The following is a 24,999-nucleotide window of genomic DNA, read 5'->3' as shown; positions in this document are numbered from 1 at the left end:
TGAATATAAGCTTTTTAATAAGAAATAGTTAAATTTATTCTTGTAATATACATAAACTGGAGAAATTCTCTACTCTCATCTCCCCTTCCACCCCCTGGTCCTTTTTAAGTCTTAACTTTTGAGGAAGTAGTCTGAAGGAATCCTGAGAAAATCCTTAAAAGAAATTTTTTTTTTTCTTTTAAGTAGGCTCCACTCCCAGTGCAGGGCTTGAACTCATGACCCTGAGATTGAGTTACAAACTCTATTGACTAAGCCAGCCAGACACCCCAAAAATGTGATTTTTTTTAATGGAGGGAGAAGAGACACATTTTAATAGAGCTAGCCCTCACCAAATAGTGGTGTTAGCTGATTGTCTTTTGTATATATATCTTCTGATAATTCTCCAGGGAAATAGTTACTTAAGTAATCAGCTTTATGGAATAAGAAGAACCAAAAGAACACAAGTTAAACTGGTGTTGAATTTCTTCCAGCCACCATAAATTTTCACTTTTGATCTTTTGATTCAAATATTCAGTAGTATTTAGTGAGTACCTGCCATGTTCCTCATAGTAGCGGTAAACACACAGAGTCCTGCCATTAGTGAGCTTATATTCTTTTGGTCATTATTAGTACACTTCATATTTGTATTATGAGATATTTTATATATTAAGATAAATTAGTGTATAGCATGCATACTTACATATTATAATTATTTTAGGTTTAGTAAGTTAAAGTTTTTAGAAAATGACCTTTAACGTAATGATAAATATATTTAAAAATGTAAATGGTCTTATGTGAGATAGTTTGTTTCTTCATCTCTTTCCTGTAAATTTAATAGTGCATCTCAAATGATTGAAAATATGAGCAAAATCAAAAGTGAGTTGTCTTATTTTTGTCAGCACCAGACTGAAACACAGTATAACCAAATGTAATTTTTCCCATATTTTTTTTCTTCAAGCAGAGTTACTTATTCAAGTAACTTTTCTTTCCTAAATCTGCTATAAAAATCTTAACTCAAAGTAGGAGTTTATTGCAGAAAAAATTATTTATAAATCACATCCAGTGTAATTGGCACATTATCTGCAAATATTGAAATCAGAAGGGTATTAAACTGTTTTGATATTAAATGCATGTTGTAAGTTGTTATAATTGGTTTTGTATCTAGTAATTATAATTAAAGTTTTCTTAAAAGTGTAAATACTCAAATTTTTTCATTCTATACATGTTGTGTAGAGCCTGGAAAAATAACCCCGGTCTTTCTTCAGTCTTCACTAGGCTCATCTACTTCTTCATTCCAGTCAGTGGGTTCCTATGGACCTTTTGGCAGGATGTCGACATACAGTCAGTTCAGTCCAAGTTCATTAGTGGGGCAGCAGTTTGGTGCTGTTGGTGTTGGTATGTTGTGCTTTTGCTTTTTCTTTCTTCCTTTCTTTCTTCCTTTCTTTTTCTTTTCTTTCTTTCTTTCTTTCTTTCTTTCTTTCTTTCTTTCTTTCTTTTCTTTCTTTTTTTTTAATTTACCTGCCTTTACCACAAATTTGCAGACATGTTGTTTGTTGTTCTTTCTGTAACCTATTATTTTAAAGGCTTTATTTAATGCCCTTGATGACTGACTAGTGGTTCTATGAAGGTCATCGCCCAGAATAGTCACATTTGTTTTTAAACCTACATATATCCAAGTACCAATTTTCATTGAATGTTATTTTAAATTTATATAAGCTATCTCCGTTTAAAATAAGCATTTTTTTTCTGGGGTGCCTGGCTGGCTCAGTCAGAAGACTATGTGACTCTTGATCTCAGGGTTGTATGTTCGAGCCCCACGTTGGATGTGGAGATTACTAAAATTAAATTAATAAACTATAAAAAATAAAAATAATAGTAAAATAACCATTTATTCCCAGCAGGTTGGGTTTTCAGAAAGGGATTAGAGATAATGCTGTAATTATTAGGGAATGATGATGCCAGTAAGGAGTATTTATATTATGCAGAATGTGAAAAGATACTCCTATATAGCATGTTTCGAGGGTGTGGTGCTTTGTTTATTGTAACAATGTTTTAGAAACATTAACACTGTAAGGAGAAAGCTAGATATAATAAGATCAGCTCAGTGTTGTTTTGTTTTTATAGCTATTTAGCTCTACACCTTTACTGAAATTCCCACAGTAAGGAATAACTTTTTAAATCTCAAATTCTAGCCCTTAATCTTTGTTCGTTCAATTGAAATAACCATTTATCAGTTTACCTTGTTTCTCTGAATCACAAATCCAGTTTCAGATATAGCTTAAAACTCATCAGTATGTTAACAGGTTTTATTAAAATTAATTTCTTTTTATAAATATACTTTTTTATATAGTTGTAATTTCAAGTATGTTGAATGTTTGGCTTTCACAAAATCAAAAAGGATGGGACAAAATAAATCCTAAAGTTGAATGGATACAACTGGTATCCACAACTGGTGCTAAGTGTATATCAAATTGATAATATAACCACAGAGAAAAAAAAGAATTCAAGTAACTTTTACACTTGTAGTAGGGATATATTGTAAGAATAAATAGCAACGTAAAAAAACCTTGACTTAGGGTTTGTAATTGGTAGTGGTATTGATGTTAATTTTTAAACTATTTTGTATGTATTACAGGATAGGGCAAATGACTAGTATATTAATATTGTTGGCAAATGCTGTTCTTTCCATGGAGAAGGGAGATAGAAATATAGGGATGATGCAGAACCCTGTGGTGTTGAATATGAATTGGAAGTATGAATGTGAACTTATTTTTTTAAAACTGGTTATTTCTTGATTCTGTTCATAGAAGGGGCCTAGAAGCAATGATGCCCAGTGGCAGAGAATATGTGTAGACTAGTGAGTTTCAAGATACACCTGAAATTGGTTTCTAAATACTGTTCCCCACTAAAAGGAACTGGAACCCTTGAAAAAAGAAGATGGGGAAACTGCTCTTTTTTCTTTTTATGTTTGTTTGTTTGTTTGTTTAAGTAATCTCTACACCCAGCATGAGGCTTGAACTAATGACCCCAAGATCAAGAGTTGCATACTCTTCCAACTGAGCCAGCTAGGCATCCCAACAGTAAATAAAATAAAAGTTCTTTATTTTATTTACTTATTTTTTTTTTTTACCAAAAAATGCTAGCTAATAAATAGAAGGAATGGTAGATGTAGAAAATCATCATTTTTGTAATCTCCAATATACTAATTAGCAAGGATTATTAGTGGATGCTAAAATCATTGGGTGAACAGTGCTGGGCAGAATATTAAAATGGTCCTAAAGTATCATCTCAGAGTTAACTTATTAATTACAGAGGGAAGACATCGTGCCTTTGTAAGGGAGAGATCTGATGCTCACCATTTTATTTTTTTTTTATTTTTTTTTTTTCAACATTTATTTATTTTTGGGACAGAGAGAGACAGAGCATGAACGGGGGCGGGGCAGAGAGAGAGGGAGACACAGAATCGAAACAGGCTCCAGGCTCCAAGCCATCCGCCCAGAGCCTGACGCGGGGCTCGAACTCACGGACCGCGAGATCGTGACCTGGCTGAAGTCGGACGCTTAACCGACTGCGCCACCCAGGCGCCCCTGATGCTCACCATTTTAATCAAGTCATACAGTTTGGCATTGCCATAGTTAACTAATTAAATGTCTCCTAATGTGATGATATAGGGAGGAGGGAAATCAAGATTTACTCTGTTAGCTATAACTGTTAGAATCCTATTCTGAGGTTTTAAATAAGGGATGGTTGCAAATTAGCCTTTTGAGATTCCTTTGATTAAATTGAATAGTTGGCTAACACAGATTTTTTTTTTTAATTTTTTTTTTCAACGTTTTTTATTTATTTTTGGGACAGAGAGAGACAGAGAGAGACAGAGCATGAACAGGGGAGGGGCAGAAAGAGAGGGAGACACAGAATCGGAAACAGGCTCCAGGCTCTGAGCCATCAGCCCAGAGCCCGATGCGGGGCTCGAACTCACTGACCGCGAGATCGTGACCTGGCTGAAGTTGGACGCTCAACCGACTGCGCCACCCAGGCGCCCCTTAATTTTTTTTTTTTTAACGTTTATTTATTTTTGAGACAGAGAGAGACAGAGCATGAATGGGGGAGGGGCAGAGAGAGAGGGAGGCACAGAATCGGAAGCAGGCTCCAGGCTCTGAGCCATCAGCCCAGAGCCCGACGTGGGGCTCGAACTCGCGGACCGCGAGATCGTGACCTGAGCTGAAGTTGGACGCTTAACCGACTGAGCCACCCAGGCGCCCCAACACAGATTTTTATTGTACTTACCTCCTACATTACTGTGATGTTTGTATGATTTAATATGTATAAAGCATTTGAATAGGGTCTAGCACATGGTGTTACATAGTAAATACTGCTTCTACCATTCTTCAGAGCCTGGTCTTCTAACCAAGAAATATTTTGTGGTGGTGAAATATCTCTTCCTTATAAATGCTTTTGTCTAGTTTTAATATTACTGGGAGTTGCAAGTTCAATGTTCTTTGGGTGTCACAAAGGTAGAGGGTGTTTGTATTTTCTATGTCAGTTGAGTAATTTTTGCAGATTATTTTTGATTTTTTGATTTCTGTATTTGTAGGATAATTTATGGAGTGGCTAGAGAGCTATAATAATATTTAGAAGTTGTTAAATGAGGAAGAGGAAAATTGTAGCATTGATTAAGGTGGCAGGCATTTTTTGGAAAAAGAATTAACTCAGATATGGTTTGTGTTGGCACCAACGAAGCCATTTTAATCTAAACCTCTTGTTTTCATTTTCAATTCCTAGTGCAATTGATCGTTGAACAATATGGGTTTGAACTGCATAAGTCCACTTAAACGTGGGTTTTTTCCTGATAAATACAGTACTAAATGTATTTTTTCTACCATGTGATTTTGTTAATAACATTTTCTTTTCTCCAGCTTATTGTCAGAATATAGTACAGTATTCTGACTTAAAAAGGAAGGTTAGGGATGCTTAGGTGGTTCAGTCAGTTAATTATTGGACTATTGATTTCAGCCTAGGTCTTGATCTCAGGGTCATGAGTTCAAGCCTCACGTTAAGCTCCGCACTGGGCATGAAGCCTACTTTAAAAAAAAAAAAAAAAAGGTTTAAATAAATCAGGAAAACACTATTGCTATTTGGGGGAAAATTTTTCCTTTTTAATTTTTATATATTACAGTCTTTACAGTTTTATTTGGAATTTATATCATGAAGAATTAATATCCATAACATCTATAGGGCTTCCGGAAATGAGGACCTACAACCCTACAGAAAAAGAGGCAGGTGTTAGGAACTACTTTGCCTTTTTCAAAAAGGAATACGAATGTCCCCTGAACAGGAAAAATGCTTAAATTTTGCTTATAATAGATATAAAAATTAAATCTGCACTGAGGCATCGTTTCTTACTATCAATTTGGCAAAAACCCAAAAGTTTGAGTATATATATACTATCTTTATAAGATAGTGGGGAAACAGATACATTGAAAGGGGTGATGCACCAGACAGAATTAAAGCACTCTTTTTTTTAAACTGATGCTAAAGTAATTCTTGTGTGCAAAGATTTTCAGTCTTTATTCACTTTAATGAGTGGATCCTTAGGAAAAAATAATGATCCCACGATAAAGGAAGCAGCAGAACAGCCATGGCAAGCTAAGTCTCACAGTACCTTTGTGGAGAGGATGGAGGGGTACTGGCTGAAGAGACAGACAATTGGATACATTTTAGCTGGTTAAGTAGTCTAACCATATTAGACAATGATTCTCTTATGTCTCCAGTGCTTCATACAGATTAATTTTTAATCACTGAGTTTGATGAACATTAGAAGGCATGCTTATGAACTTTATAGTGAGCATAAAGCCAGGAGGCTATTTCATACGTTGGGACTGACAGGCTAAGTAAGGATTGTTAAGGATCCACTTCGGTAAAGTGAAAGGAATTAAACATTCCAGTTAAAAAGCAGAGAGCATCAAAATGAATTTTTAAAAAAAAGCAAGATCCAACTATATGATGTCTATAAGAAATACCCTGAAAGAGGTAAAAGAATAAGAAACAGCATGATGTACCATACAAACACTAGTAACAAAACTATGTTAGACAAATTAATATCAGACAGATGGGGGCACTACCAGAAGAGAACATAGCATGTGAAAAGTAAATGATCCACAAGTGCTGTAGAAACTTAAAGATTGACATAACCTTGTATAGCAAAGAATTTGGGTTCTTTCTAGGGATTTGTTATTCACATCACAAAAGCAGAATTTTTTTGGTTGCTTTAGGCAGAATGCAGCCCCTCAGTGCCATCCTGGGGGAAAGCATTAAAATCAGGAGCCAACTGGCTGTTGCCTTAGAAATGCTGGACAAGCTCTTCATAGACCTGACTGCCCGTTTGGCTGTTTGTACAGATACTTGGTATTAGAGTAATTAAATCTTAATATTGGTGTAGAATGTGCCTTTTCCTGCTACTTCTCTGTCTGACATGGGTCCTTGCTGTCCCATACATGTAACTGCCTAGGACAGTGTTGCTATTACAGAAATTGTGTGGGGGTGCCTGTGTGGCTTGAGTTGGTTGAGTGTCCCACTCTTGGTTTCAGCTCATGTCATGATCTCATGGTTTGTGAGTTCAAGTCCTGTGTCAGGCTCTGCACTGGCAATGGGGAGCCTACCTGAGATTCTCTCTCCTTCTCTCTGTCCCTCCCCTGCTCACACTCTCTCTCTTAAAATAAAACTTTAAAAATAAAAATAAAAATTGTTTGCATCCAAGGATGCTGGAGTATGTATGTGTTGGCTTGCTTTTTTCATATAGTGTGAAAGATTTCTCAAATTATTTTTGATGCACTTCCATTAATTTTTCACGATTATTAATTTGCACAAGTGTTCCAAAAGGGGAAGGGTGGCAACAGTTATCATCATTAAAATGGAATATTGCTTTATATAATTGAAAAGTTTAAATTAATACTTTTTTTTTGTCATTAAAAAAATCTCTTAAAGCTGGAAGCTCTTTGACATCCTTTGGAACAGAAACATCAAACAGTGGTACCCTATCCCAAAGTAGTGCAGTTGGTTCTGCCTTTACACAGGATACAAGATCTCTAAAAACACAGTTATCTCAAGGTAAGCCGGGGTTTTTTTTCTTCATATGTTTCCATTCCTGACATCTATAGTGGTTTTTGTCTTTCTCTGAATATAAGAGCTTTTGCAGCTTGCAAATCACATGTGTAATTTGTTTTGTTTTGTTTTGTTTTTAATTTTTCTCCTGCTTGCTCTTGCAATAGGTGTATTATTGAATGGCATCCACCATTTATACTCTACAATTCTTAGATCATAAAACTGTGAACCAGTGAACACTCTCTAAATTTGACACTTTTTTTTGCAAGGCAATTATATAACTTGTATATAATACTTAAATATATCAAATTAGTCCCGGACTCACCATTGAAGATGAACTATTCTTAATGAATTTGAAATAGCAGCTAAGGGAAGCCTGGGTTGCCTCAGTCAGTTGAACATAATGACTTTGGCTCAGGTTATGATCTCGTGGTTCATGAGTTCGAGCCCTGTGTCGGGCTCTCTGCTGTCATTACAGAGCCTGCTTAGGATCCTCTGTCCCCCTCTCTCTCTTTACTCCTCCCCCGCCTGCACTCTCTCAAAAATAATAAACATTAACAACAACAAAAAGAAATACCTTAAAAAAAAAAAAGGCAAGCTTTGCTTTATGCTGTTGGGTCTTTCTTAGCATCCTCACAGGATCTAAAGCAGTGGTTCTCAGTGTAGACCACACACAACCGAATCATCTGGAGTGCTTTTTTTTTTTTTTTTTTTTAATAAATTTATTTATTTTTGAGAGACCTAGTGAGACAGCACGAGTAGGGGAGGGGCAGAGAGAAGGGGAAACACAGAATCTAAAGCAGGCTCCAAGCTTTGAGCTGTCAGCACAGATCCTGATGTGGGGCTTGAACCCATATATCACGAGATCATGACCTGAGCTGAAGTCGGACACCTAACGGACAACGACAGAGCCACCCAGGCACCCCTGGAGTGCTTCTTGAAGATGTAGATGCTAAGGGACGCCTGGGTGGCCCCCTGCTGGGCTCTGCACTGATAGCATGAAGCCTGCTTGAGATTCTCTGTCTCTCTCTCATACCCCTCCTCTGCCCACATTTGCATGCACTCGCTCGCGCGCTCTCTCTCTCTCTAAATAAATAAATTTTAAAAACTTAAAAAAATGTAGATCCTGAAAAAAAAAGAGAAAGAAAAGAATAACTTTAAAAAGTATATGTAGATCCTGAAAACTGCTGTATTAGACTCCTTGGAGTTTGGGGATGTGCATTCTAATTAGCTTCTTAAAAGATCTTTTAATTTTTTTTTAATCTGTTTTTCTTTTTTTTTAATCTTTATCTTTTTTTTTATTTTGCTTTTTATTTTTTTCAATTTACATCCAAATTGGCATATGGTGCAACAGTGATTTCAGGAGTAGATTCCTTAGTGCCCCTTACCCATTTAGCCCATCCCCCCTCCCACAACCCTTCCAGTAACCCTCAGTTTGTTCTCCATATTTATGAGTCTCTTCTGTTTTGTCCCCCTCCCTGTTTTTTATATTATTTTTGTTTCCCTTCCCTTATGTTCATCTGTTTTGTCTCTTAAAGTCCTCATATGAGTGAAGTCATATGATTTTTGTCTTTCTCTGACTAATTTCACTTAGCATAATACCCTCCAGTTCCATCCACGTAGTTGCAAATGGCAAGATTTCCTTCTTTCTGATTGCCGAGCAATACTCCGTTGTATAGATATACCACATCTTCTTTATCCATTCATCCATCGATGGACATTTGGGCTCTTTCCATACTTTGTCTATTGTTGATAGTGCTGCTATAAACATGGGAGTGCACGTGTCCCTTTGAAACAGCACACCTGTATCCTGTGGATAAATGCCTAGTAGTGCAATTGCTGGGTCATAGGGTAGTTCTATTTTTAGTTTTTTGAGAAACCTCCATACTGTTTTCCAGAGTGGCTGCACCAGCTTGCATTCCCATTTAATCTGTTTTGCCACCAGCCAGTCTTATAATCTTTGGTGGTCCCAAGATTCTGTTTCTATTTTTATCTGTAGCTAAAATGGTTGTTTTTAAGAATTCTTTCTTAAATAAAATACTTCATGTTTTTAAGCATTAGTTTTCTAAACTATAAAATGGGACTTTAGGGGGCATGTGGCTGGCTCAGTCAGTAGAAGATGCAACTCTTGATCTCCGGATTGTGAATTCAAGCCCCCCATGGGGTGTAGACATTAATTACTTAAAAATAAAATCTTTTAAAAAATTTAAAATGGGCACCTGCGTGGCTCAGACCGTTAAGCATCTGGCTCTTGATTTCAGCTCATATCATGATCTCAGTTTGTGGATTTGATCCCCACTTCAGGCTCCCACAGTGACAGTGCAGAGCCTGTTTGGGATTCTTTCTCTCTCTCTCTCTCTCTCTCTCTCTCTCTCTCTCTCTCTCTCTGTGTGTATCTCCCCCATTCACTCTTTCTCTGTCAGAAATAAAGTTTAAAAAAAATTAAAATGGACTTCCTTGGTAACTAACATTTATCGTGAGAATTACATTTCTTAAAACGTGTGCAGTGCCTTTAGCATAGTGCCTAACACATAGTGTGCTTAGTTGTTAAATATCTTAATAGCGAACATTAACCTTAATATTGAAGCATTTATTAAAATCATAAATAAGGAAGCCTGTTACCACTGCTACTCAGCATTGTTCTGGAAGCTTTAGCCAAATCAGGAACACATGAAAAAGAAATAAGCATAAATGATTAGAATTAGTATTATTTGACAGTGCTGTGACTTTGTACTTGGAATTGAGAATTCACTGAAAAACCTAGAACTAATAAAGGACTAAATTCGAGGTCAGCTGTAAAGTCAGACGTGTGAAAAACCAACAGTGGTCCTAAAACCTACCCACTGATTATGTAATGGAGATAAAAGGTGTTCACAATAATGAGAAATAAAAATTATATATAAAATACGTAATAAATATGGCCAATTTCTGTAGAAAATACAAAATGTACATATAATTGAAGAAACAGATCTTGTTCCTAGATAGAAAGATGTAGTATTAGAAAGACTTTATGTCTCATATAATTAAATTTATGATACTTGTAATAAATCTAAATAAAATAGTAGGAGAACTTAATAAAACATACACAGTCTTAAAAATAAACATGGTTGGGGCGCCTGGGTGGCGCAGTCGGTTAAGCGTCCGACTTCAGCCAGGTCACGATCTCGCGGTCTGTGAGTTCGAGCCCCGCGTCGGGCTCTGGGCTGATGGCTCAGAGCCTGGAGCCTGTTTCTGATTCTGTGTCTCCCTCTCTCTCTGCCCTTCCCCCGTTCATGCTCTGTCTCTCTCTGTCCCAAAAATAATAAAAACGTTGAAAAAAAAAAATTAAAAAAAAAAATAAACATGGAAGTATAATTAGACATATTTTTAGAATAAAAGTAATGACATGGGCTTACCTAATTGATAATAGTACACCTAAAATAAAGCAATGCAGAAATAAAAGTCAGAAATAGTTCCAAATATTGGGGCACCTGGGTGGCTCAGGCAGTTGGACGTCCGACTTCGGCTCAGGTCATGATCTTATGGTTCATGGGTTTGAGCCCTCTGTCGGGCTCTGTGCTGACAGTTCAGAGCCTAGAGCCTGCTTCAGATTCTGTGTCTCCCGCTCTCTCTGTCCCTCCCCCACTCATGCTCTGTCTCTCTCCCTCAAAAAAAAAAAAAAAAGGAATTAACATTTAAAAAAAAAAGATACTGTTCTAAATATAAATAAGTGATTAATATATGATAAAGATATTTTTTAATTAGTAGAGGAAAACTGGCTATCCAGTAAGTGATGTTGGGAGAGACAACTGCCTGATCATTTGGGAGAAATAAATCTAGATTCTTTCTTGCATGCTTAGAAAATAAATTTTAAATAGATTAATGTATTTTAAGATTTTTTTTCAAGTACATATTTATTAGAAGAGAGGGATGTATTTCTATAAAGCAGTGATGGAGAAAGCCTGGGATTCTGCATTATTAAGTTTCATCAATTAAAACTTCTGAATTTTACAAAATTAAAATACCAAGAATATTCTTTGAACTGATAAGAATGTGACGCTAGGTGAAGGGGTGTGTTTTTACTATGCTAAAACCACCTTCTGATCTTATTCCTAATGGTATGTCCAGCATTACCTGTCTTTCCCTCCGATAACGAAATTGCTGTGACTAGAAGACTAGACTTGATTGCTTTGATTGCCCCATCACTTGTAGTTCTATAACACTTGGGAGTCACAGGATTTTTTTCTCAAAAGCCTTGATGAGACAAGTCTTGTATATTTATAAGATTATTTAATTTAGTATTGTAAAATTAAACATTAGGCTTTTCAAAAAAACCTTAGCACTTGTTTTGTAAATAAAGCCCTTTGTAAGGTGGTAAGTGATTATAGAATGCTTTCTCACAGGCCAAAACTTACACAGACTGCCATGGTTTCCCATTAATCAGTGGGAACATTGTACTGTTCCTCTTAATGGTAAACTTTGGCATTAATGGCTGGAAATGGTGATACACATTTATGAATGCATACTTTAGATAACCATAAACTTGGGAAGTGTTACTAATAAACGGTCCCTGAAGCATCTGGTACACAGTAACCAGTGCATTGTCAGCACTCACCGCAGTTTACCAGTGGTTGGAGCCTATGCAGATATGCACAGGTGGGTAGTAACATGTACAGCATACTTGGAATTTTTTTTTTTTACATGAAATGAGCATAATTTCCTTAGAACATTTTGGTGCAATATCATGGGATATGAGGGCACCTGGAGCAGAGATTTATAGAAAACATTATAGGGACAAAAAGCATGATGGGAGCATCTGATGTTACAGTCTTCTGTTCATATGACCAGACTCTGACCTCATAAAAGGAAAAATGGAAGTTGTAAGTATAAAACCCATATTAAACAAAAACTTCCAAGAGATGTTTCAAATGGCCAGAAATGAATACAGCTGCTGTGTAATTATCTGAAGGTTGTTATCTGTTGCTGGCCTGAGTATTGATATATAATTTACCTAAGGTATTAGAGAACTTCACCTGTCTAATTTTCTAATCCTTTACTTCCTTTATAATGGATTGTAATGGAGATATAAAACCTTAGGTTACAGCCTTTGGAAATAATGGCTGAGGTGTCAGTATAATCTTGTGGCTGTCATTACTGGGGAAAGCCTGCATCTGACTGCCTACAACATGATCTTTGATAGTATTCTTCAGAAATCTTGCCCAGGCAGTACTTTTTTAAAAACTTACTTAAATCTTATTCCACCAGTTAAAATACAAATAAAGTTCCAAAGGTTGGTTGGTTGGTTGGTCAGTCGTTGGGTGGTTTTGTTTTTTTGTTTTGTTTTGCTTTTTCAATGTTTCTTTATAGCCTAGTCACCAGCCCACTAAAGATAACCAGGTTTAAACTCTGGTCTAATAAGTAGGTGAATTCAAATTTGTGCTAAAGATTTAAATTGGTAGAAATAAAACTGTAGACATTTTTGTTGAGGGTCTAGATTATTTTGAAATCCCCAGAGGATAGGGTAGTTTCTTATCTTTTGGTTACGTTTTAGGTCGTTCAAGCCCTCAGTTAGACCCTTTGAGAAAAAGCCCAACCATGGAACAAGCAGTACAGACCGCCTCGGCCCACTTACCTGCTCCAGCACCTGTTGGGAGGAGGAGCCCTGTATCAACCAGGCCTTTACCATCTACCAGCCAAAAAGCAATAGAGAATCAAGAGCACAGGCGAGGTAGAACTTTAGCTATTTACTATTCATTAATTGACTGATCCACATTTTCCATTCACCTTATTTTTCATTAAAAAGATTTACTTTATACAAATGATCCTAGAAGGTTTAAACTGTACTTGATAGATGTTCAGTCTTTCAAATTTGACTCAAAGTAGTGATGGTGGTGGGGGTATAGATTTTTTGCTTTTTGTTTTGGGTTTCTTTGTTTTTCCCATTTTTGAACTTTACAGAAGTGTTTGATTTTGTGTACTGAGCTGATTTGTGACTTTGTATATCTTTTGTAGCTGAAGTACACAAAGTTTCAAGACCAGAAAATGAGCAACTCAGAAATGATAGCAAGAGACAAATCGGTAAGTTACTTTATTCTGAAAGCCATATTCTGTGCTGCTCAGTTAGAAGGAACATTTGATGCATAATTACTTTTAAAAAATGAAAGCCTGAGTTGGTGACTATGAAGGAGTAGCACTGGGGAGTTTTATTGGGGAAACAAAACATTTCTTAATCTTGATTAGGGCACTAGTTGTGCAGATGTATGCATGTAGCAGAATGTTATAGAATTACAAAGATACACCAAAAATGAGTATGCACAAAAAACTGTTGAAATCGGAGTGAGATTGGTAGTATAATTATATTGTGCCAGGGTCAGTTTCCTGGTTTTTGTAAAGTAAAATAGTTAAATAAGATTTTACCATTAGATGGGAGACTAGGTAATGAGCATATAGGACTGCTCTGTACTATATTTTCAATTTTTTTGTGTCTAATTGTTTTAAATTACAAGTTTTTTTTTTTTTAATGACCATTATATTTCTGGAATAAACTCTACTGGATGGTAGGCAGTTGTCTTAAAGTATATTGACTTTATCTGTCAGTAAGATTTGTATACTTACATTGTTGTATGGTTTCCTCATTTGTACTTTTGTATTCTTTTTTTACATTTTTGTGTCAGTTTCACATTAGCATTATAAAATTATTTTCAATGTTTTCTGTGCTGTTAGGAGTAAAATTATCTGTACCTTGAAGGTTTGAGGCTTTCTTAATATAATTATTTAAGCCCTGAGCTTTTTTTCTATAATTGTTGAAGAACTTTAATTTTCTTTCATGATTTTTGACTTCACATGATTGTACTCTTCTGTTTTGTAATCTATAACATTTATCCCCAGATTCATTCATTTTATTAATACTTTCAAATATATTATTAGAAGATAAAGTATTATTTTAAATGTCCAAATTAAAAAATAAAAGGCAAGTTTTAACCACCTTGTTTAGATAATAATAAGAAAGTGATTTTTCACTTCAGAAAACGTATACTGTATTTCTCTTGTACGTTGCTGTATGTATTTTTGTATGTGCTATGTGCCATAGAATACAGAAGTTTTGGTTTGATTTACTACATTTCACTTTTTTTTTATCTTGAAAGAGAGAACTTCTCTCTCAAAATAAGATAAATGCCACGGTGCAACTTCGGGTCAGGTCATAAATTCATCGTTTGTGAGTTTGAGACCTGCGTCGGGCTCTGGGCTCTGCACTGACAGTGCAGGGTCTGCTTGGGATTCTTGCTCTGTCCCTCCCCCACTCATGTGTTCTCTCTCTCAAAAATAAATAAATCTAAATAAAAGAAAAAAAGAAGATAATTGCCATACTACCATCATTTAAAAATCATATAAAGTAATAAATAAAAGGACCTTTTACTGCCCTTAAATTCATCCCTCAAAGGTTCATTAACAGAACAGTGAATATTCTTTCAGATTGTTTTTCTTATGGTTTTACAAACAGACTACACTTAAACTTTTTTTAACACGGAAAGATTGTGCTATACTTACTTCCTGGCTTGTGGCCAAAGTGTTTTTAATAGTGAAGTTGAATGTTTTAAACATCCTGCTTATCTAGATCTAAGTGTCTGGATATGCCGCTGTGGCTTTTTGTGGTTTGTTTTCTCAAACATGGGCAATTTGCCAAACTTCAGCAAACACTGATCACAAACCTATTACTGTGCAGCCACTTTCTGATCTTTGTCAGTATTAAACATTTCACATAATTATAATCATTGAATTCATACTGCTTTGTGTTGTTTCTGTTAACTCACATCAATTACTGCTCCATATTCCTCTTTTATTTTTTCTTAACTTTTCCTCTTGTGTTGTATATTTGGGTTCTCAACTTTTCACTGTCATTTATGCTACTTTGGTATTTCATTATCATATCTCATAAATCCTGTTATCATAATAGAGAAAGAATAGGTGCTAGAAGACTTGAATAATATGAAGACATTTAGAGGGAGAAAAGAAAGGTGAAAGAGGAAGTGGTTGGAGTGGTTGAGACCTGGTGCTTCTTTTGTGATCTGTGATGTGGAAAGAATACCTCCTACCTTGCAATTTGTGTTTATTAGTGTTCATTTATTTTTCTCATTCTTTTTTTTTTAATTTTTTTCAGCATTTATTTATTTTTTTGGGGACAGAGAGAGACAGAGCATGAACGGGGGAGGGGCAGAGAGAGAGGGAGACACAGAATCGGAAACAGGCTCCAGGCTCTGAGCCATCAGCCCAGAGCCTGACGCGGGGCTCAAACTCACAGACCGCGAGATCGTGACCTGGCTGAAGTCGGACGCTTAACCGACTGCACCACCCAGGCGCCCCTATTTTTCTCATTCTAAATGTTGATTCTTATGATCCTTTCATAGAAGACTTCCTAAATTTTGAGAATTCACTATACGTTTGGCACATTGTAGGAATTAAAACTATAAGCAGAGCAAAGCCCCTCCCTCAAAGAGTATTAGAGTAATTTGGTACAGGAACCTCCAAAATTGTTTGGTTGTACACTCTATAAATAACATATATGAGTGTGGACCCCATAAAAATAAATTTCATGTGCGTGGTTCTCAGCCTACTATATATTAAGTGTTAGTGAAACTCCTTTTTTTTATATGTAAAAACTACAAGTACAGTGAAGTGTATAGAGACTTGTAAGCATTTTTGTTGTTGACTACAATAATAGTTTCTGTCCTAAACCAGCTTATTCTTTCTTTATTGACCTAGTTCCAGGTGCTCCTTCAGCTCCAAGAAGAGGACGTGGGGGTCATCGAGGTGGCAGGGGACGATTTGGTATCCGACGAGATGGTCCAATGAAGTTTGAGAAAGACTTTGACTTTGAAAGTGCGAATGCACAATTTAACAAGGAGGAAATTGACAGAGAGTTTCATAATAAACTTAAATTGAAAGGTGAGTTTTCGTTTTTCTATTCAGAAAATGTTCTGATTTGACTTGTGAATCATGGATGTTTAATAGAAGTCTTGACTTTCTGGTATGTGCTTGTTTTTCATTAGAAGATAAACTTGAGAAGCAGGAAAAGCCTGTAAATGGTGAAGATAAAGGAGACTCAGGAGTTGATACCCAAAACAGTGAAGGAAATGCAGATGAAGAAGATCCACTTGGACCTAATTGCTACTATGATAAAACCAAATCCTTCTTTGATAATATTTCTTGTGATGATAATAGGTACAGTCTTTTAAGCTGCTCTTATATTCTTAGCTTGAAATATGAAATGATTTCTTAGAAATCCACAAACTTTAATGAATACTTAAAGATATCTAATGACTATAATTTTTTAATGTTTTATTTTGCTAGAAGAAAATAATCCATACTAAAATTTTCAGTGATATTACTCCTTGTGAAGAAGAAATAACCATATACTTTTGTTTAGGGATGCATTCACATTTGAAAATTGGTAATTAAACCAAAAGCTAACATCTGACATCTAAGTAAGACCTTTTATTTTACTCCTCTTCAGTGTGGTTCAAATGAAGCCAAGGCCAAAAGCACTAATGTTACTTTGAAGTTTGTTGATACAGTAAAACTTTGTCATATCACAGCAAATGTGGATCCAGAAAATTGTCAGGTTAATTGAAAGATCCAGCATCACTAGTTCCAGAGTTTCTGACTATAGTTTGGTGCCACCTGGTGGCAGTTGTCTACTTCAGTGTAAACACGGATGGAGATGTTGTGATCAAAGTCCTGCGATTGTCTGGGCTGGAGCAATTTACTACAGCAGCAGTAGCAATTTAATTTTTTTTGTTGTTTATTTATTTATTTTGAGAGTGAGACAGAGAGCGAGCATGAGCAGAGGAGGGACAGAGAGAGGGAGAGAGAATCCCAAGCAGATTCCACACTGTCGGAGCAGAGCCTGATGCAGGGCTCGATCCCACGAACCATGAGATCATGACCTGAGCTGACGCCAAGAGTTGGACACTTAACTGACTGAGCCACCCAGGCACCCCTGCATCAGTAGCAATTTAAACACTTGCTTCAGACACCAGGTCCGGGGACTGGGCCAGGAGCATACTAGGAACTTGGGGACTTAGCTTCCTTCTTCCAGCTTCCTGAGACAGAGTCCCCTTTCCTGGCTTTGCCCTCTCTTACATTGGGCCAAAGGGAGAGTGGAGTCAGTTGCCAATCCTATATTTGAATTCCCATTATATTGGAGGCTATTACCATGTTTGTTTTATATACTGTATTTGGAAAAAACTAATACTGGTCATATTTGCATATGAAATTTAAGAGAATATCATGAGGACATTTTGCCATGGATGGCTTGTGATGACTTAGATAAGGTGCTTGGTTTTTTATTTTTTATTTTTTTAATGTTTATTTTTGAGAGTGCATGGGGGAGGGGCAGAGAGAGGAGACAGAATCCCAAGCAGGCTCCACACTGTCAGCGCAGATAAGGTGCTTATTTTTATTTGATCTTTAGGAATTACTTATCCGTAATTTGGGAATTAGTGTCACATAGTTTTGCCGGAAAATGTTCTTACGACCTGATACAGTAGAGTTTATTCTTATAACAGAGAACGGAGACCAACCTGGGCTGAGGAAAGAAGATTAAATGCCGAAACATTTGGAATCCCACTTCGTCCAAACCGTGGCCGTGGCGGTTACAGAGGCAGAGGAGGTCTTGGTTTCCGTGGTGGCCGAGGGCGTGGTGGTGGCAGAGGTGGTACCTTCACTACCCCTCGAGGATTTCGTGGTGGATTCAGAGGAGGCCGTGGGGGCAGGGAGTTTGCAGATTTTGAATACAGAGTAAGTATTGTCTGCTTTGGGGTTGGCAGGCAGTTTTATGAAATTTGGAATGTTTTTACTTTATATTGGGTGAATATTTTTAAGACATTGTATAACTTCCATTTTGACTCTTCAGTGGGGGATGAGGTTGTTTATATAATTATAAGGAGCAGTAATTTCTTGGCTAATGAGTCCAAGTTTTTTTTAACTGTTTCCATTTGGAGGAAGCAAAAGATAGAAATGAGATTGGGGTGGAGGGGTCTTTTTTATTATAGAACCATGGTTTTAGATTTCATGGATAGTAAAATTTCCCCCCAAAATAAAAAATGTATTAGAGATAGGCTTAGGATTTTTTTTTTTTTTTTTTTGGAGGCATGGGGGATTGCTAAAGAAATTATACCAAAAAAAGACTGTATAATGTCACCTTTATTTCATATTATGGAGTGTGCTTTAACACCAAAAGAGTCTAGGAAGCACATACTCCAGAGTGGAAAGCATTCATAGCAGTCAACATTTATATAGAATTTTGCATGTACTTACTAGGCATTGTTCTAAATGTTTTTTTTGTATTAACTCGCTTAAACCTCACATGAACTCTGTAAGATAGTACTATTCTTACCGCCATTTTACAGATGAAGAAATAGGTATTGAGATAGTAAATACCTTGTCCAAGGTCAGCTAGTAAGCGATGCTTCAGGGTCTCAAGCCTTGTAAGTTTGTTTCTGAGTCAGTACCCTTAATTTAGTTTTGTGGAAAATTCAACTATGTTTTCCCTGGTTTTCTTATTTTACCTTGGTCTTGAAAATACTGTGATATGTTGGTATTTGCAAACTGCTGCTAGAAAACTATATAGCTCTGTATAGTATTGTTTATATATATAATTAATTTATTTAAAGGAGTCTGTCAATTAAGTCAATGTCACTTCCTAGTTTATTGATTTTTAGGTTTAGTAGAGAGGAACTTTATATAATCACAGAAGGGATCAAAATCACCTTATAAAGAGATCTAAGAGTTGCACAGGGCAGCTGGAAACAAAAAGACCTACTGGCAGGAGTTTCACTGTCCATTATTTGAACTGGACATTGTTGAGATCCTTCTTGAAGGATCAGTGTTAGTGGCTTTTGGGTCTGGTCTGTTAACTTTGACACCTCTGATACTGTATCATCCAGCCAAGACTGCTGAAAATTAGCCTCAGTTCATTAGCTCAGGCTATCCAGCACTGGTGACCTGGTGCAGCTACAGGACTTGTAACTTGGAAAGTTGCCGTTCTGGCTGGGGAGACTGTGTCTTAGGAGTTATAGAATGCCTTTTGCTTGTCACTATTAAGGTTCTTGCCAGTGACCTTTTGCTTATAGAGGTCAGTAGCCTTTTCACAAATATTTGCCCTGAACTCCTCTGCAATATTTGACACTGACAACCACTGACCCAACTTAGAAACTTTCTTCCTAGTTTTTTTTTAAATACTGTTGTTTGGGGTCTTTTTGTTTTGTTTTTTTCTTTTTAAAAAATAACACATATTCCAGGGCACCTGGCTGGTTAGTCAGTGGAGTATGAGTCTTGACCTCGGGGTTGTGAATTTAAGCCCTACATTGAGTATAGCTACTACTTTTTTCTTTTTGTTTTAATCTTTAAAAACAATTTTTTTTTTTTTTTTTTTTTTTTTTTGCTTTTCAATATCTTACTCAGAAAAGATTATAAGCATTGAGGCAAGTTTTCGTTTTATTTTTTCAACTTTTTTTTTTTTTAATTTATTTTTGGGACAGAGAGAGACAGAGCATGAACGGGGGAGGGGCAGAGAGAGGGGGAGACACAGAATCGGAAACAGGCTCCAGGCTCCGAGCCATCAGCCCAGAGCCTGACGCGGGGCTCGAACTCACGGACCGCGAGATCGTGACCTGGCTGAAGTCGGACGCTTAACCGACTGCGCCACCCAGGCGCCCAAGTTTTCGTTTTAAAATGGAATACAATGTAAAAAAAATTTTTTTTAATGTTTATTTTTTGAGAAAGAGACAGAGAGAGAGACAGAGACAGAGCATGAGCGGGGGAGGGGCAGAGAGAAGGAGACACAGAATCTGAAACAGGCTCCAGGCTCTGATCTGGCAGCACACGGCCTGACGTGGAGCTCGAACTCACGAACCAGGAGATCATGACCTGAGCTGAAGTCGGACGCTTAACCGACTGAGCCACCCAGGCACCCCAAGTGTAGCTATTACTTAAAAATAAAATATTATTTAATAAAATCTTTAGAAAATAATAATAACGTGTGTTCCTCACCACAGCCAGGCACTTCATGATCTGACTGCTTCTTCAGGTCATAAGTCTTATACTGGCTCTGGTCTTTTTTGCCAGTGGGACTCACCTTTTCTTTATTCACTCTGCTGCAGATATGTGGACCTTCTTGCTCTTGTTCAGTGCCAAACTTACAACTATCTCAGGACCTTTTCACCCATTCCTTCTGCCCAGAATGTTCAGTTTGCTCCTTGTAAGCATTTGTGCTCATGCTTGGGCTCCTGCTTCCTCTCCCTTCTTTCTTTTTCCTCTCCCTTCCCCTTTCTTTCCTCCTCTCCTTTGTGAACGTGTTGATTCATCGCTTTTAATTGGTTTTTCACCTAGGACCTTCTGTGCTTCTACCTGCATTTCTCTGTCTTTATGTGCTTTATGTCCTGTGACCAACTTAAACTTAACCTTCCTCAAATGACCTTATCATCTTCTAGCCTTTCCATCGTCTCCGCACAGCCTCCTCCCAGTGTCTGCATTGGCTAATGGTGTGTCACTCTTTTCATCTCCCAGGCAGTATAGCCCATGTCCGCATTACCACATTCATTCCTGTGAGATGTCCCTGCCAGCTACCATAACAACTCACTGATTGGTCTTCAGGCATGTCAGTTACCTGTTGAAGAACCTATGACACCTTCTTGTTGAAGACCACATTGAGTCAGCTTGGTTTGAGAAAAAGTACATTTAAATTAAACTTGGATCCCAATGAGGATTTTAGTGATTGTTGCTAGTGTGACCTCAGTTGAGTCGTCAAACCTTTCAGGCCCTCAGTTTTCACATTGTGGAAAGAGAGTTAACACAGTTTTATCTCCTATACACCTTCTAAAGATCATTAAAATTTCAGAGTTGGAAAACATTTGAGAGGTCTGAGCTCTTGGCCAAGCCATGAGTCCTGAAGTATCCCTGTTAAGGAGCTGGCAGCTTACTTTTTCTAAGAGCATCCATCCTACCTCAGGAATGGTCTTAATTGTTACAATTTTACAATGTGAGTGAAGATTTTTTTCCCCTGTATCCTCACCCTATTAGTTTAACTCTACCCTTGTAAAAGTACAGAATATACATAATTGTCTTAATAATTTGGCAGATATTTGAAAAAAGAGCTGTCATGTTGTCTGTAAGATTGAACTATTATTTCCCTTTAACTGAACAGTCATCCATAAACTGTTGATTAACTGCTGGGTGCACAGTACATACATTTATGAATACAAACATTTTTTGAAGCTCTGTCTCACTCTTTGGTCACTTTGAGCCTTCAGTTAAATCCCCTGTCACATACATTGCAGAATTAGAATGCACTGTAGAAGTTATCTGCATGAGTCTTTATCCACATTAGTGTATCCTTGACAAATAGTCCAGCCTCTGCTTGAGTGTTTCAAGGGGTGATAGATTGACCGGACCCTAGGTATTGCCCTGATGACAAGAAGGTTCAAATGTGACCTTGTACTGCCTGCTCTTCATACTCTGTGAGGATCCTGCTAATGTATCCAGCCCCATTTCTCATTACCCTTTAAGCTATCTGGTTCAAGCAGTTTGACTCGTGGTCATCACTTGTATACACTGTCCTTGATTCCAACACTGACCTCATTCCTTGACCAAATACATTGAATTCATATATGCCATGCACTAGCCTGGATGTTAGTGTAAGCAAAACAGATGCAGTCTTCTTGTGTTTTAGTCCAATGTAGAGATAGACACAGCTGAAAGTCACGGGGTCCCTTTCACACCCTTCACAGTCTTGTCCAAGGTATGCTCTGTCTTCAGAAACTTCTCTTCCTTCCTCCACAGATTTCTTCCTTTTCTGACCTCTTGTGGTATCTGCTTTCATTGGCACACATTTTAACACTCATTTTCCATATTTCATGTGTTTTGTTCTGCATCGCCAGCTAGATGGGAGTCTCTTGGCAATTAGTGAATATGTATTTTACTTTCATTTCCACCAATGGACATGGAACCATAGTGGGCTTGAAGTAAATGCTCAGCATGCTGATTAGGAATACACTATTTCAGCCTTCAGTAAGGCAGAAGATCCATCAGTGTGGCTAGCCCTTGATTGCCCATTCCAAAGTTGCATGACCCTTATGTCTGCCACTAGAGCAGTGACCTTCTCTGCATTCTATGCCTTCTAAATCATATCACCTGACAGAAATAGTGATCACTATTACATAAAGGAGATTTACTTTCAAGGATTAAACTTGTTTCTAAAACAACATCTAATACTTCTCATAAATGGATGTCAGTGGCATTTGCAGCAGCCTTTATGTAATGGGTTGGCTTTGTTCTTTGTGCTCTATTGGCATGAATCATTAGTTTTGAGGTGTACATAAGCAAGTGGTTGTTTAATGAAAACATGGGCAAAGCAGAATTGTAGATTTTTAGAACTCCTTTAAAGTATCAGCTGAACTGTAGGCTCTCTCTCACCCTACCCCCAGTAGATAGTTAGGAAACCAAGGACCCAGAGAGGTTAACTCTTTTTTTTTTTTTTTTTTTTTTATGTTTTTAATGTTTATTTTTGAGAGACAGAGGACAAGTTGGAGAGGGGCAGAGAGAGAGGGAGACACAGAATCTGAAGCTGGCTCCAGGCTCCGAGCTGTCAGCACAGAGCCCGACATGGAGCTCGAACTCACAAACTGTAAGATTATGACCTGAGCTGAAGTCAGTTGCTTAATGGACTGAGCCACCCAGGCGCCCCAAGGTTAACTCTCTTGATATGGATACAAGCTAATAAAGCCAAAACTTCCTCTCGTTGACTTCTAGCCCAGTTTTCCTCAAGGATAATGTTAGAAACATAAACTTGTGCTGAGCTTGGTCCTTTGATGCTTTGTGGGGGTGGAGGGCAAGGAGATCAGGTTGGGTGTAATAAGAGTATAGTCTGCTCTTATTTTATATGCTGCTTCTAAGATGGTTAAGCCACCATGGCAGGTAAGACAGATTACTTTCCGTTTGAGTCTGTTTTTTCAGATAGGGTCCAGAGACAAAGAGGTAACCAAAATGACTCAGCATGGTACTCTCTCTCCCTTCCCCCCTTTTATTTTCTCCCCTCCCTCCCTCTATTTCTCTGTATCCCCCTCCTCTTCCCTTCTCTCTCTCTCTCTCTCTCTCTCTCTCTCTCTCTCTTTTGCTTTCTTTTTTTTTTACCTTTCAGAAAACCACAGCTTTTGGACCCTAAAATAGGTCTGGATTGATCGTACAGCTTTCTGAAAGGTAAAAAAAAAAAAAAATGGGGGCGTGTGAAGGTTGGCTTTGGTGGGGGACAGTGGGGTGGGATTATCTTCAGTTTATTTCTTTCTGTACCAGTTTACACCATGCCATATGTATTCCAGTTTAATGACATTGTACAAATGGTTTGGTGCCCGTATACACAGATAAAGTTAAATCTTTAACATAGGAAATAGTGTATTTCTAACAGGATGAAAATCAGCAGTTAAACTCAGGTATGTGGTAACAACTAGTCCTGAGGAAAACAGACCCCTGGCTCTGATGTTATATACAAGACTTTAGATTAGGATTCATCTCACTAGGAAGCTAGAGACTCTCTGACATTTTTGTTTTTTCCATGGTTACTTTTTAAAAATTACCCTGTCAGCTTGCTGATTTGCAGAACTTACTTGAAATTTAAAAGTTATCGTTTTAAAATGAATTTCTAAATCATTGCTTTCTCCTTGCATGAAACTTTGGAGAGAAATGTTATTTTACTGTCTGGATATTTTATTGCTTAGTAAGGGCATCAGAGACTTAGGGATTTTATTAATCTTTTTCCAGAGTATGTTGTCAGTTATATTCGATGACCTTGGCTAACTGTGTTGAAAGTTTAAGTTCTATCATTCTGTTTAAAAATAATTAGGATGCAAACAAAGATAGTAAGGTATGCCTATATCTTAGGGGGCCTTCTTGCTGGAACCAGCCCACACCATGACTGCTTTAACCTCCACTAACTGGAAAATGCAGTTAACAAATAATGAGCTACTGCTGGGTGTGTGGAAGTTACAAAATGTTTTCTGGAAATTAGTGAAAAGATTTATACATGAAAGGAAAAGGAGGGTATATTTAAAAGTAATGGGAAATATACTTAAGTAAATTAGAAAGAAATACTAATAAACCAATCATGTGAAGCATGAGCTAATTTTTTTTTTTCCTTTTTAGAAAGACAACAAAGTTGCTGCATAGTCTACAGACAAGTCTTTGAAAGTAGGTGAATTTCTAGCTCTTCATGGTCCTGAGAATTGGTTCCGGTCTTTGAGAAGAAGGAAGAGGTGAATCCGCTGTATATTTGTCACCAGCACTGGGTGTTTGTTTGTGTGTTTTTTTCTGCTTAATTTCAAAGATCCAATGCAGTTACTTTGGGGGGGAGGGAGGGGGCGGGAAGGCTCATCTTAAAAAATGAGCATTAAATATATTTGGAATAGCAGAAGGTTAAGTAATTTCTTATGTATAGTTAAACTACAACAGTACTTCAATGGGACTTATAAGTATTTTTTCATCACTGAAAGGATTTTTCTTATCACTAAATTGTATTTGGCAATGATTGTAAGTTGCCTGCAGATAGGGCCGTGATACTGTGTTTTGAGCCACAGAAGGTTGTGTGTGTGTGTGTGTGTGTGTGTGTGTGTGTGTGTGTGTGTATCTCTCTTTGTTTCTTTCTTTTTGGAAATCCTGTAATATCCCTTTTGAGGTAGCTTATTTCGTCAATTAATTAGGGTGCTGGATGGTAGAGAATTTTGTCAGTCAACTATGTAAACACAGTAAATACTGTTTCTTAGGCAAAGGTAACTTTTTTATATAGTTGTAAAATTCCATTATATTCCATTGCCAAAGAAACATTAAGAACTTTGTATAGCTGTATAAAAAGCAACTAATTTTTTAAAGAATAAACATTTTAAAGTCAGCAAA

At 37.1% G+C, this 24,999-nt stretch overlaps 1 protein-coding gene across 4 annotated transcripts in view; it reads left to right on the top strand.

Moving 5' to 3' along the window:
- Positions 1-24,999, top strand: part of LSM14A (LSM14A mRNA processing body assembly factor) — a 50,358-nt gene extending 25,359 nt beyond the window's left edge. The window contains exons 3-11 of one of the 4 annotated variants that reach the window (XM_043599069.1): positions 1,245-1,374; positions 6,964-7,086; positions 12,611-12,787; positions 13,072-13,137; positions 15,820-16,002; positions 16,107-16,278; positions 17,625-17,856; positions 23,255-23,313; positions 24,253-24,999. In XM_043599069.1, coding sequence (XP_043455004.1) covers positions 1,245-1,374; positions 6,964-7,086; positions 12,611-12,787; positions 13,072-13,137; positions 15,820-16,002; positions 16,107-16,278; positions 17,625-17,856; positions 23,255-23,278 — 1,107 coding nt within the window. In that variant the 3' untranslated portion in view covers positions 23,279-23,313; positions 24,253-24,999. The remainder of the gene's footprint in view (positions 1-1,244; positions 1,375-6,963; positions 7,087-12,610; positions 12,788-13,071; positions 13,138-15,819; positions 16,003-16,106; positions 16,279-17,624; positions 17,857-23,254; positions 23,314-24,252) is intronic. The other 3 variants (XM_043599071.1, XM_043599068.1, XM_043599070.1) reach the window with 3 other exon arrangements.

This window comes from Prionailurus bengalensis, chromosome E2 (genome assembly GCF_016509475.1).
Source record: "Prionailurus bengalensis isolate Pbe53 chromosome E2, Fcat_Pben_1.1_paternal_pri, whole genome shotgun sequence".
NCBI classification, from domain to species: domain Eukaryota; kingdom Metazoa; phylum Chordata; class Mammalia; order Carnivora; family Felidae; genus Prionailurus; species Prionailurus bengalensis.
Note: the sequence above shows the minus strand (reverse complement) of the source record. Positions and strands in the feature narration are given on the sequence as shown.